The 13199-nt window shown below is 49.7% G+C and overlaps 3 protein-coding genes across 3 annotated transcripts in view; 2 read left to right on the top strand and 1 right to left on the bottom strand.

The window, feature by feature from the left end:
- EFNA1 (ephrin-A1) overlaps positions 1-3698 on the top strand; it is a 6903-nt gene extending 3205 nt beyond the window's left edge. The window contains exons 2-5 of the mRNA XM_010838303.1: positions 1000-1295; positions 2302-2367; positions 2534-2584; positions 2759-3698. Of these exons, the coding sequence (XP_010836605.1) occupies positions 1000-1295; positions 2302-2367; positions 2534-2584; positions 2759-2871 (526 nt within the window). The 3' untranslated portion in view covers positions 2872-3698. The remainder of the gene's footprint in view (positions 1-999; positions 1296-2301; positions 2368-2533; positions 2585-2758) is intronic.
- A 698-nt stretch (positions 3699-4396) lies between these two features.
- Positions 4397-7112, top strand: SLC50A1 (solute carrier family 50 (sugar efflux transporter), member 1). The gene is given in 7 exon segments (XM_010838302.1): positions 4397-4839; positions 5149-5226; positions 5388-5511; positions 6091-6252; positions 6513-6632; positions 6716-6775; positions 6777-7112. Coding segments are annotated over 7 exon segments (666 nt in total). The 5' UTR covers positions 4397-4759; the 3' UTR covers positions 6819-7112.
- Positions 7113-7451: 339 nt separating this feature from the next.
- Positions 7452-8032, bottom strand: DPM3 (dolichyl-phosphate mannosyltransferase polypeptide 3). Its single transcript, XM_010838301.1, has 2 exons — positions 7975-8032; positions 7452-7807 (listed from the first exon to the last, which is right to left on the bottom strand). Exon 2 carries the CDS (start codon positions 7800-7802, stop codon positions 7524-7526), a length of 279 nt encoding a protein of 92 aa, XP_010836603.1. The 5' UTR covers positions 7803-7807; positions 7975-8032; the 3' UTR covers positions 7452-7523.
- Positions 8033-13199: the final 5167 nt, after the last annotated feature.

Below are 13199 nucleotides of genomic sequence, written 5' to 3'. Positions count from 1 at the left end.
TGAAGCAAGTTGGCAGCCAACTCTGCTGAGTCTCTAGCTGGCAGTGTTTGGGGGGATTCGGAGAAGCTGACCGGCTTGGAAGCAGGAGGTGGGGAGGCCCTTTTCCCCCAGGACCCCACCCAGACTGGAGCCAGGTGTCTAGAGCTGGGTGGGGGAGGGGCCTGTGGGCAGTCAGGCTGGAGCCTGTGGACCCTGGGGGGAATGGGCTGGGGGAGGGGAGCTGGCTCCACCTTGGCAAGAAGGAGGGCCTTCTCTAAAGCTCATTTCACAGGAGGTGAATGTATGGCTTTTGGAGACAAAAGGACTAGAGAGGTTTTGGGGTGCTTTGAGAGAAGTGGACCAAGAGAGCTGAGCACTGATTTGAGAAGGGGGGATTTGAGGGGACTGGAAGAATTGATGAAAGCAGTTTAACTTAAAAGGACTGGGCATTATCTGTGGGCGCGGATGTCCTGGGTATTGGGAGAAAAGTTAAGTTGAACAATACGAGATACAGTCAGTGGGTCAAGGGGAAAATGAGAGGAGTAAGAAAAGTGAGAACAGATCGTTGGGTGCCAAGCACTAGCATGGGAAAGAGAAAAGATTACGTGGATTTTGATTACTGAATGGGCCAGTAGGGTCTCAGATTGAAGCCTAACAGCATTTAAAGGAACAAGTGGAAGAACAGAGTTGGAGAAATATTGCTGAGGAAATATTTAGAAGCCCATCCTTGGGTAAATATCAGGGAGGTTATGGGAAGTGCTTTGGTACCTGAAAGATACCAAGTGGATGCTATTTAGAGGATTAGTGGCAGACAATGATGGTGGGGGGAATGTTTGGAGATAGTGGAAAGATATATCAGAGATCAAGATCAGTAAATACTAGGAGTTGAGACTTTTTAAGAAATCTTTGGGGTAGGGTCCAGTGTGAAATGTGAGGGGTCATGTAAGTATTCGGAAGCTCAAAGGCTCTGGCCTGGCTTCTGAGTGACCGCCCACTCTCTCCACCTTTGCGCATGCCCAGGTTTTGGAATGAGGACTACACAGTACATGTGCGGATAGATGACTACCTGGACATCATCTGTCCTCATTACGAGGATAACTCTGTGCCAGATGCGGCCATGGAGCAGTACACACTGTACCTGGTGGAGCACGAGCAGTACCAGCTGTGCCAACCCCAACCCAAGGACCATGCCCGCTGGTTCTGCAAGAGTCCCAAAGCCAAGCATGGCCCGGAGAAGCTGTCTGAGAAGTTCCACCGCTTCACAGGGTTTACCCTCAGCAAGGATTTCAAAGAGGGACACAGCTACTACTACATCTGTGAGTGCCCGGGAGGCATGCACACAGGTCCACGTACTCGGGGACACACCTGACATGACGTACACGCTTCAGTACATGCTTAGTGGGGGGGCAAGCAGCAGACAGCCCCTTCCAATCCTGAATTCAATTTTTCTTCATTCCCATTACAAATGCAGAGTGAGCTACTGTGTCCTGGGCACTCTGCTTGGCACTATAGTCACAGAGATAAATAAAACACTGCAGGGTCTCTGTCCTCCAGAATCTAGAAAGGGACATACATCTATTAATACCATTAGAACAGGGCGATATGGTAGCTATGAGCTCAGGGGCCCTGAGAAAATGACTTGAACACCTGCCAGTCTAGGGGAGGAGGGTGCACCTCATAGAAGGCTTCCTGGGGAAGATGACCCAAGAGCTTAGGGCAAGCAGAGGAGCTGCAGACAAGAGGTCATGTACAAAGACAGCATGACATCCTCAGGGAACTCCAAATGGTTCAGACTGACTGGAGCAGGAGGGACACTTGGAAGTGGGGAGACAGGAGCCTGGAGAAGTACACAGGTTAGGGCATGGGGACCCAAGAAGTGCTAAGAACTTTATCCTGAGGGCAGATTTTAGGAACTGTAAGATCAACTTTGTGTAGAATGGATCCAGGCCTCACCCTATCGGGGGCTTAGGGAGAGCAAGGACATGGTGGCTGGGGAAGTGGAGCATATTGTTCCGGTCACCCCCACTTCAGGCTAGGAGGAGTGGAGAACGGACTGTGGGGAAGGGACAGTGTCTATGTTCTTTATATCATCACTTCGAAAGTCAAGAGTTATTCCCAAGAATGGGAATTTGGATTGAACTTGGGGCAGAAAGTGGGCAAAAACTTTCTGGGGAAGTGGGGAAGGTGAGAATCAAAGATCAGAGTGAGGAGAGGGATTAAAATGAGTAGGGACCAAGAGAAAGCAGGGCCAGAGGCATTTGTGCTTATATTTTCTTCCAACAAAGTTTCCCTTCCTTAAAACTCTCTGGATTTATTTTGTAGCCAAGCCCATCCACCACCAGGAAGACCGTTGCTTGAGGCTGAAGGTGATGATCGCTGGCAAAATCAGTGAGTGTCAGGGTCCTGTGGGCCTTCTTTCTCCATCCTGTCATGGGCCAGGTCGAGAGATCTAGGATGGTTGGGAAATCCCATTGCGCAGTCCAGCCAGCACTCCCACTCCTTTGCTTCCTGTGTGTACCAAGTTACCTGACCTATGACCACCCTTATCTTTCAGCTCACAGCCCTCAGGCTCATCCCAATTCACAAGAGAAGAGACTTCCAGCAGGTAGGTGGCTGGAGCAAATTGGGCCTGGGGCACAAAACGGGGTCTGCTTGAAGAGGCTGGGTATAAAAAGTGACTCCTGTGCCAGGCAGGGGCAGAGGGAACCTCGCTGGACTGTGGGCCAGTGCCAGCAGTAGGGCCACTCACCTGGGAGGCCTTTGCTCTCTCGTCTTGCAGATGACCCGGAGGTGCAGGTTCTGCATAGCATCGGGCACAGCGCCGCTCCTCGCCTCTTCCCACTAGCCTGGGCTGTGCTGCTCCTGCCATTCCTGCTGCTGCAAATCCCGTGAGGGTGTGCACCACATCTATTGTAAAGACTGGAACCAGGCTGAGGAGGCAGGCGGGCCTCCCTCACCTACCTGGGGCCCCTCCCAAGGCCCCAGTCCTGGGAACCACTCCCACCACATGCTCAAGCTGCCCCCCAGCAGCCGCAAAACGGGTCGATATTTAGGGTTTCAACCCTAAGGAGGTCAGAGAGCCTGACAGTGCCATTCCCACGTCCGCGTCAGAGGGATGGACAAAGAAGTGGAGACAGTCTTCTCTCTGCCATTCCTGCCCTTAAGCCAAAGAAACAAGCTGGACAGACATGGCCTCCTAAGGGCACCGTGGGAGCCGAACTGGAAGGGGCTTGGGGGTCACAAGATGGACACTGAGCTTGGCAAAGATGCCCCTCCCATGGAGAGCCAGGATGGCTCTGAAGGAAGAGCAAGAGACAGTTTCCTGCTTGGGAGCCAGGGACAGAAGCAGCATGCTTGCTTGGGTTGACCCAGCATCTCCCCCAGGACTTGCCTCTGTGGAGCTGCCACAGGGAGGTCTGTAGTCAGACACTGCATCCTCTCTCATCCTGGGACGTCACTCCGCAGAGCTGCACCAGCAGGGGGGCTGTGCCAACCTGTTCTTAAGAGTGTAACTGTAAAAAAAAAAAAAAAAGTGTAACTGTAAGGGCAGTGCCCACGTGCAGAGTCTATGCCTAGTCTGTAGCCTGAAGGGCAGGGCCCACAAGTACGGAATGTATATGAACTTGATGTGTGTCTATGCTGATTTCTACAACTGGAGTTTTTTTATACAGTGTTCTTTGTCTCAAAATAAAGGAATGTGTTTGTTTTTTTGGACATGATTTTCTGCCCCTCCTTCCTAATTTATGACCATTGAGTCCTGCTACTTGCCAGGCTCTGCACTGTATCAGTAGCAAGAGGGTTTGAAGTTTTTTTCCTCTCTCCAGAAATAATGCGTTTCACCAGCCCATAAGGGTGGGTGTTTTCCTCCTCTGAGGTTTGTCCAGGTCAGGAGTGCTCCCTACAGCAGTTCCAGGCTGCACCCCACTCTGGAAGTTCCTTCTGTCCAACCGCTGCCCCACTCCCACCCTCTCAGCGCTGGGCTTCGGCATACTTACTCTTCAGGTACTCACGCTGTTGGGTGAGTCAAGGCAGCCGCTTGGAACGCCAGCTGAGGCATGCGGCCCGCCTCACAGCCCCACCAGCAAAGACGTGTGGGAGGCTGGGAGGGAAAGTTCCCAGCAGCAAGCTGGTTGGACTGGCGAGAGGCGGGCGGGGGGGCTCAGTGATACATTTGGCCAGTGGATTCGCCAAGTCACAGAAAGTTGGCAGTGTTGGCTGCAGGGGGAGGGCATTTCACAAAGACTCGGTGATTCCTGGCAGTTCCAGTTATTTAGGGAAGAAACCGGAAACAGGCTTCAGCAAACGGGGGAAAATCTCCCAAACTCTGGCCAACTTGAAGCTGTGAGCTGGGGTCCTGCATCGGAAGCATGTTGAAGTCTGCCTAGCAAGCTTTTGTTTCGAGTTCTACCACGTAGGCTCGCGGGCCAGGGGGAAAAAGTTGAAGCTGGGGGTCTAGGTGATCCAAGGAGTAAGCAGAGAGTGTGGAGCGGCTGATGCCGGGACAAACCCAGGGAGCCTTAGGAAGAGGGCCTTACGGAAAACGGCAACGTGAAGACCCTAAACGCTGCGCAGGGTCGGGACAAGCCCTCGGAGAGGCGGGGCCTGAGCTCGTGCTTGACGTTCTAGGGGTGGGCCAGGTTCCGGTTCAGTTTCCGGGGGGACCGCCGAGCGCGCAGGGGCGGAGCCAGGGGCGCGAAGGGGCGGGGCTCCGGCGTCGGGGGCTCCGGATCCTGCTAGCTGGCCCTGGGCGCGGAGAGCGGGATCTGCGACTCGGGGAGGGATGGAGGCGGGCGGATTGGCCGACTCGCTTCTTTCTGGAGCTTGCGTGCTCTTCACCCTCGGCATGTTCTCCACCGGCCTGTGAGAGAGCGGACGGGCTGGGCTGGGGCAGGACCAGGAAGTCAGGAAAGGAGAGAGAGGGGACAGAGACGTGGCCGCTCTGTCAGGTTACATCTGGAACCTAGGATCAAAGTGGAATCGGGTCGAGGGGAACGGGGTACAAGGGCAAGGCTGGTCATTTGACCTGAGAGAGAAGGCCAGGGAGTTGAGGGTAGGGCTGGGGATCTGCGGTTGTCTGGAAAGGATGACAGGCATCGGGGATTTCGACTCCCCAGCAGCCTGGCTCTCCCTTTCCACCTCTCCCCCCCTGCCTTCGGGGCCCCGTTACAGCTCGGACCTCAAGCACATGCGGATGACCCGGAGCGTGGACAGTGTCCAGTTCCTGCCCTTTCTCACCACGGATGTCAAGTGAGAGGGGGCGATGCCTGCTGGGGGGTAAAGGCTATCTGAGGGAGGCTGGGGAGGGGTGAAGAGGAATGTGGACGAGCCCCCTTGGGTACCCCCCCCCCGCCGCCGCCCCCGTTCACACTCAACCCCGCGGGACAATGTCCCTCCCCTGCACCCTGCAGCAACCTGAGCTGGCTGAGTTATGGGGCCTTGAAGGGAAACTGGACGCTAATCATCGTCAACGCCGTGGGTGCTGTGCTTCAGACTCTGTATATCTTGGTGTATCTGCACTACTGCCATCGGAAGGTAGAGGCCCTTCCTCTGCTGCACGCCCTGCCCTGCCTTGCTGGCAAGGCAAACACTGTTTTTCCTAGAAGACTATAACAGGCTGGCAGTGCCACCTTTTCCCGGAAGACCCCTTCAGCCTTGCAGTCCTCCTTCCGCCATAAAGTCAGCCTTCTGAGATTCACATATTGTCCCCATTCTGGCAAAGCTGATAGCTCTGCCAAGCCTGAAAGTGCCTTGCTGCCCAACAGAGTGAAAAGAGATTTTTGTCTCCACAGTTCCTTCAAAGTCAGTGCCAGTGGCTGTGAGTGAGATGATTAGCTCTGCTTCCCCATTCACACAAGCATTAAGCTCCTACTCTGTAGCAAGCTCACCCCCAAAAAGATAACTTTCCCTCTCTTAGAAACCTCCAGGGTTTGGGTAGATCAGACCCGTTCTGAAGTCACTTGTGGGAAAGAGGCTGTGGCAAGTGCCATACTGGAGGCTTAGGCAAAGGCTGGCTCCCCAGGAGCATGGGTGAGGGCAGGATGAATTAATTCCAGCAGCAGAGTCAGAGGGCTCCCGGCACATCCAGAAGTACGGCTACTCTCTCTTCTGTAGCGTGCCGTGCTCCTTCAGACTACAACCCTGCTGGGGGTCCTTGTCCTGGGTTTTGCCTACTTTTGGCTCCTGGTGCCCGACCCTGAGATGCGGCTTCAGCACCTGGGCCTCTTCTGCAGTGTCTTCACCATCAGTATGTACCTCTCACCACTAGCTGACTTGGTGAGTGGGGGTGTCCGGGGAGGTAAGGGAGATAAATCTCCCACAGACAGAGACTGTTGCTTTCAGTCTAGAGGAAGGGAAGACCCAAATCCTGGAAGGAGAAAGGGCAGTGGGGCTGGGTGAGTGGGAGACAGGAGGGAAAGGTTGGGTAACAGAAGATCATGGGGGCTGTTTGACCTTTTTTTTTTTGAGGAAATTCTGGGCAAAGTGGGAGATTTACCATGTGCCTGGTTAGGAGTATCTTTCATCCTTTCCCCTAGGCCAAGGTCATTCGTACTAAATCAACCCAGCGTCTCTCCTTTTCACTCACCATTGCCACCCTCCTCACCTCTGCCTCCTGGACACTCTATGGGTTTCGACTAAGAGATCCCTACATTGTGGTAAGCAGAACAAGGGCAGGGTGACAGGTGTGTATGAGGTGGAGAAGCAGCTCCTCTCCTCACAGCAGCCCTTGTGATTTCAGGTGCCCAACCTTCCAGGAATTCTCACCAGCTTCATTCGCTTCTGGCTTTTTTGGAAGTACTCCCCAGGAACGAGACAGGAACTATCAGCTTCTACAAACCTGAGGGAGTTCACCTGACCACTGGGCACCTATAATACCAACCTATTACCAAAGAAACTTCCTTGTTTCAGCCGCTCCTGCTGGTTAGCTCCACAGGGGCAGCGGTTTGTGGTAAAGGAAAAGAGAATGCTTTGAGAATCCGGGGACTAAAGAAAGAGCTTTAGTTAGAAGATTGGATGGAACCTGGGAGATGAATTCACTTTTTTTTTTTTTTTCAAGATTTTATTTTTTACTTTTGGAGGTGGGGGGGAAATCTTTAGAATGTGCCTTAAAATAAACTGTTCCCTACCCCTGCCCATCAAGGCTCCTTCTATATTCAGGGATAATCAATCCACCTAGTTTGGTAAAGGGTAGAGCACCTGTCTGATTCACAGTTGCTCTTGGACTAGTAGGGTTAGGCTTGGGTGTTATGAAGAACAGACTTCAACAGATCTCTCCTAACAGGGCTAAAAAGACCAGGAAAGTGAAATGACTTTTCCATTCTGAGAGATCTTGAGAAAGGGGGTCTGTGCCTCCTTCATAGCAAAAAGGAAGAAGCACCAGCAAAATACAAAAGATAAAGGCCGAGAGAGCCTCAAGGAGCCTCTCAACATTAGTACACATCTGTTCCCAGCATCCATACTCAAACCAAACAAGCTTAGAAAATAAACTGGCCCTTTAATGGGGAATGGGAGAATAGGCTGTCCGGGAGGGAATCAGACTTAGGGTGTCAGAAGCGAAGTCCCCTGCGGGTCAAGTCGGCTCTGGCCTCTTGGATCTGACTCTGCAGCTCGCGGGCGGCGTCCTCGCAGTCGTGAAAAGTAGCGACGCGGTAGCCCACGGTGCCCAGGGCATAGCAGCCGGCAGATACCAGCAAGTAGGCGGGCAGTGGCCACAGGACCTCCCGGCAAGACGAAGGCAGCTCCAGGCCCAGGGCTCCCATGGTCAGGGCCGCCCAGGTGGAGCCCAGGAGCGCCAGCGCCCACAGCCACTGCGCTAATTTCGTCATGGACACTGTGGGAAGAGGAAGCAGAGCTCGAGGTCCCTGACACCCCGCGACCTGCTCTTCATCCGAGACCACTCCCTGTCCTTCTCCCTCACCCACCTTCCATACCACCTAACCTCAGGGCCACTGCCCCATCGCTCCCGCCCTCCCTAATCGGCCCTCCACCTACACTTACCTAGCCGCCCGGCGTCTTCCCGGCTCCACACAGCGCCGACGTCAGCTTCCGGAATCCTCCGCGGCTCGCGCTCCGCCGCCGCGCTGTCTTCTGGGAGTTGTAGTCCTTGAGGGGTGCCCGGCCACGGTCTTGACCTAAGCTGCACTCAGCAGGCTCTGCTGCTGCAGGTGCAGCCTGGGCCGGAAGATCTTTCAGTGCTGCTTCTCTCCCTTGAGACCCCGCTCAAAGCTGGCGTGGGGCTTGTAGACAACCTAAAGACACCCTTAAGTCTTGCAACAAGGTGGGGATGTAATATCGTTCCTCTTAAACTCACTTCGGAGAAGGCAATGGCACCCCACTCCAGTACTCTTGCCTGGAAAATCCCATGGATGGAGGAGCCTAGTAGGCTGCAGTCCATGGGGTCGCTAAGAGTCGGACACGACTGAAGTGACTTAGCAGCAGCAGCAGACTCACTTCAGTACTCTTGCCTGGAAAATCCCATGGATGAAGGAGCCTGGTAGGCTGCAGTCCGTGGGGTCGCGAAGAGTCGGACCCGGCTCACCGACTTCACTTTCACTTTTCACTTCCATGCATTGGAGAAGGAAATGGCAACCCACTCCAGTGTTCTTGCCTGGAGAATCCCAGGGACGGGGGAGCCTGGTGGGCTGCCATCTATGGGTCGCACAGAGTCGGACACGACTGAAGTGACTTAGCAGCAGCAGCAAACTCACTTCTCTTGCTCAAAAATTCCACTCATTCATTCATTCACTTATTTACGCTTTTTATTCATTCATTCAGTGGAACGTTTCTCGAGCGTCACGTTAGGCTTTGGAGAAATAGAGATGTCAAGACACGGCCCCTTCTCTGGTGGTAGGAAGAAAGCAGGAATTAAGAAAACAGATGCATTGACAACTGAACGTGGTGTTCTGAGATAGGTGTTAGAACAGGGTTGTCATACTTTAAAAGAGAAAGTCAAAGGAGCAACCAGTAGGACTTGGAGCCAGAGGACGAAGTGCTTCAGGAAGGTGTCTTTAAGGGAAAACACTTGTGGGGACAGAGCAATCACCTGGTGTGTTTAGAGTATTAAGAGAAGGTGTGTATACAGCTTTCAGAATCTGAGGGATGAATTCATGGCAGGTATATAGAAAACCAAGTAAAAGAAAACATCACTCATTATCAGAGAAATGCAAATCAAAACCACAATGAGGTACTATCTCACCCTGGTCAGAATGGCTGCGATCCAAAAGTCTACAAGCAATAAATGCTGGAGAGGGTGTGGAGAAAAGGGAACCCTCTTACACTGTTGGTGGGAATGCAAACTAGTTCAGCCACTATGGACAACAGTGTGGAGATTCCTTAAAAAACTGGAAATAGAACTGCCATATGACCCAGCAATCCCACTGCTGGGCATACACACTGAGGAAACCAGAATTGAAAGAGACACATGTACCCCAATGTTCATCACAGCACTGTTTATAATAGCCAGTACATGGAAGCAACCTAGATGTCCATCAGCAGACGAATGGATAAGAAAGCTGTGGTACATGTACACAATGGAGTATTACTCAGCCATTAAAAAGAACACATTTGAATCAGTTCTAATGAGGTGGATGAAACTGGAGCCTATTATACAGAGTGAAGTAAGCCAGAAAGAAAAACACAAATACAGTATATTAACACATATATATGGAATTTAGAAAGATGGTAATGATAACCCTATATGCGAGACAGAAAAAGAGACACAGATGTATAGAACAGTCTTTTGGACTCTGTGGGAGAAGGCGAGGGTGAGATGATCTGAGAGAACAGCATTGAAACATGTATATTATCATACGTGAAACAGATCACCAGTCCAGGTTCAATGCATGAGACAGGGTGCTCAGGGCTGGTGCACTGGGATGACCCTGGGCAATGGGATGGGGAGGGAGGTGGGCGGGTGGTTCAGGATGGGGAACACATGTAAACCCATGGCTGATTCATATCAATGTATGGCAAAAGCCACTACAATATTGTAAAGTAATTTAGCCTCCAACTAAAATAAATAAATTTTTTTAAAAAGTGATCCAGTTATACAATAAAAAAAAAACAAAAGGTCAGGCATGGAGTTCCCTGGTAGTCCAGTGGCTAAGACTCTGTGCTCCCATGGCAGGGGGCCTCAGGATAGATCCCTGGTCAGGAAACTAGAGCCCATTTGCTGCAACTAAGACCCAGTGAAGCCAAATAAATGAATAAATATTAAGAAAAAGAAAAGAAAAGGTCAGGCAATTATCAACTCCAGGGAAAACAAAGAGTTATAAAAGGAAAGAAAGAGAATGCCTGTCTGATAAAGACCACTAAGAACATAACTGTAATTGGACAGTTGGGTTTATTCACTTGCTGCTACAAGAGAGAGCACAAACCAGAGGAACTGTGGAGCCACTCATCAAACAAAGGAAAAAGCCAAATCATTACAGAATATGGGAAACAGTTGAGTTCAGATGATATTTAAGTGAAGTAGTATTTTGATAGGTTCAAGTCAGATGTAAGTGAAGGAGTTAACAATGGCCTGGACTGAGAAGTAAACTGTGGGCCCACTTGGAAATTACAAAGTTAAGTTAAATAAGTTTAGATAATTATGTAATACATAACTACATAATTAAGATAAGTGTGGGATGATATGTCCAAAACCCCGATATCTGAAGCTTAGCACCTAGGTTGGAAATTGAGGCTGCTTCTCTGTATCAAAGTAATCACCACAGGTTAAACCTCCAGCAAGAGCCGGATATGTCCCATTCTCACTTTCTGATTTCAAATAGAAAAGTTGTGGCTGTATGATTTTAGAGAATGGAGTTTCTCAGCCCCACGTCCCCAAGGTTAATTAACAAAATCAGTTTTTACAGATTCACAGTCTTAGTACAAACACTGAGTGTTTGTGTGTGACTCAGTGTGTAGAATATTTTCACAGCCATAATAATGTAAACACAAGCATTGATTTAACTAAAATTTTGGAATATATTTAAATTGAGAGGGTGGGGGAGGGGAGTATATGAGGAATCAGGATTAGAGAGAACTATATCCTCATTTTCCATGGCAGGCAATTGATTGATTATATCTAAAATAGAAAAAAAGAAATAATAGCATGAGTGTGTTATTTAGAAATACAGAGGGAAGTACAAAAGAAAAGCATCCTAGAAACTTGAGAGCGGTTTATGGAGAAGTGTATGTATAGAGATAGGAAAATGGAGCAGGGGACTGTTGTTTTTCTCTCCTTTATTTTTTAAAAGATATTCATTGATTTATTTGGCTGTGCCGAGTCTTAGTTGTGGCATGTGGGATCTAGTTCCCTGACCAGGCACTGAACCCAGGCTCCCTGCATTATGAGATTGTAGTCTTAGCCTCTGGCCCACCACAGAAATCCCTGCTATTTTTCACTGACTATCTTATAGAACTAGATGGCCTTTGAAAATATGCAAATTCCTTTGTTAAAGTAAAAATTAAGGCAAAATTAAAATATTTTCAGAAACCTGCCATATGAGCTTCAAAGGCCCACTGCAACTCCCTTCTCCATTCTTCCCAAAATCCTACTGGTTTCATGACCTCACTAGTCACACTGACTTTCAACACAGTTCAAGAGGCAGGCATCAGCCTTGCAGATCCAGAAATTCTATCTTGTTCACCCATAGTAGATCTGGCCTTGAAAGATTGCCACTCCCCAGAAAATTTGGAGGGGGAAGATAATGAGAAGGAGCTTGCCTTACAACACATGAAAACAGCTAATAAATTATAATGCCATAATAATAACCAGCAGAAGATTAAACATTCATTGAGGGGCTATTATGTATCATGTCCTATCTGACATTGCATGTTTGGTTTTCACAGCAGGCTGCAATAGGTACTTTTATTAATATATCCCCAGGGATGAATGAGGAAACCAAAGCAGAGAAGGTAAAAGGTAAGTAACTTGCCTGAGGTCACGCAGGTAGTAAGTAGCAGACTGTTGCAACTGACTCAAAACTTTGTGCTTAGTAATTTCATCTTCCTCAGTTACTGGTACAGGAATGGGCAGATAGTATCGTCATAGCAGCTGACATTCATTGATTGATTACCCTGTGCCAGGCACTCTAATAAGTACTTTATATGCACAATCTCACTCAATCTTCACAGCTACCCTATGAAGTAGGTACTATTATTATCTCCATTTCACAAATGAAGAAACTGGGGCACGCCCCAGATAATCAGACCATAGAGCCTCCTAACTTTGCCACTAAGGTAGCACATCTTCTTACCTAAATCAAGGGGCTTCTCTGGTGTCTCAATGGCAAAGATCTACCTGCCAATGCAGGAGAAACAAGTCCAATCCCTGGGCCAGAAGATCCTCTGGAGAAGGAAATGGCAACCCATTCCAGTATTCTTGCCTGGGAAATCCCATGGACAGAGGACCCTGGAGGTCTACAGTCCATGGGGTCACAAAAGAGTCAGACACGACTAAATAACAGCAACCTAGATCAATGGAACAAAATAAAAAGTGAAGAAATGGGCTTCCCTTGTGGTCCAGTGGTTAAGAATCCACCTCAGTGCAAGGGACACCCAATTTGATCTCCACAACAAGATAGGCCGCCACAGTGAGAAGCCCAAGCACCTCAGTAAAGAGTATCCCCCACTCACCTCAACTAGAGAAAGCCCATGTGCAACAGTGAAGACCCAGAACAGCCAAAAATAAACTAAATATCTTTTTTAAAGTGAAAAAAAAAGATCAAACATATACCATTTCAGCATATGATAGAAATGGCATCTCAAGTGAGGAAAGATAAATTATTTGGAAAACACTTGCCACAGGCTTAGCCTTTGAAGGGCCTCCCTGGTGACTCAGATGGTAAAGAATCTGACGGCAGAGCAGGAGCCTCGGGTTCTATCCCTGAGTCAGGAAAATCCCCTGGAGAAGGACATGGGAACTCACTCCAGTATTCTTGCCTGGGAAATCCCATAGACAGAGGAGCCTGGTGGGCTACAATCCATGGGGTTGCAAAGAGTCAGACATGACTGAGTGCCTAACACTTTAGCATTTGAAAAAGTAAGTTAGATTTCAACCTAACATCTTCAGTTCAGTTCAGTTCAGTCGCTCAGTCGTGTCCGACTCTTTGCAACCCCATGAATAGCAGCATGCCAGGCCTCCCTGTCCATCACCAACTCCTGGAGTTCACTGAGACTCACGTCCATCGAGTCAGTGATGCATCCAGCCATCTCATCCTCTGTCATCCCCTTCTCCT

This window comes from Bison bison, unplaced genomic scaffold, assembly GCF_000754665.1.
Source record: "Bison bison bison isolate TAMUID 2011002044 unplaced genomic scaffold, Bison_UMD1.0 scf7180017864093, whole genome shotgun sequence".
Taxonomy (NCBI): domain Eukaryota; kingdom Metazoa; phylum Chordata; class Mammalia; order Artiodactyla; family Bovidae; genus Bison; species Bison bison.
Note: the sequence above shows the minus strand (reverse complement) of the source record. Positions and strands in the feature narration are given on the sequence as shown.

Excerpts from the sequence above, each read along its gene's own strand:
- DPM3 (XM_010838301.1), bottom strand. The coding sequence starts at position 7,802 with ATGACGAAATTAGCGCAGTGGCTGTGGGCGCTGGCGCTCCTGGGCTCC.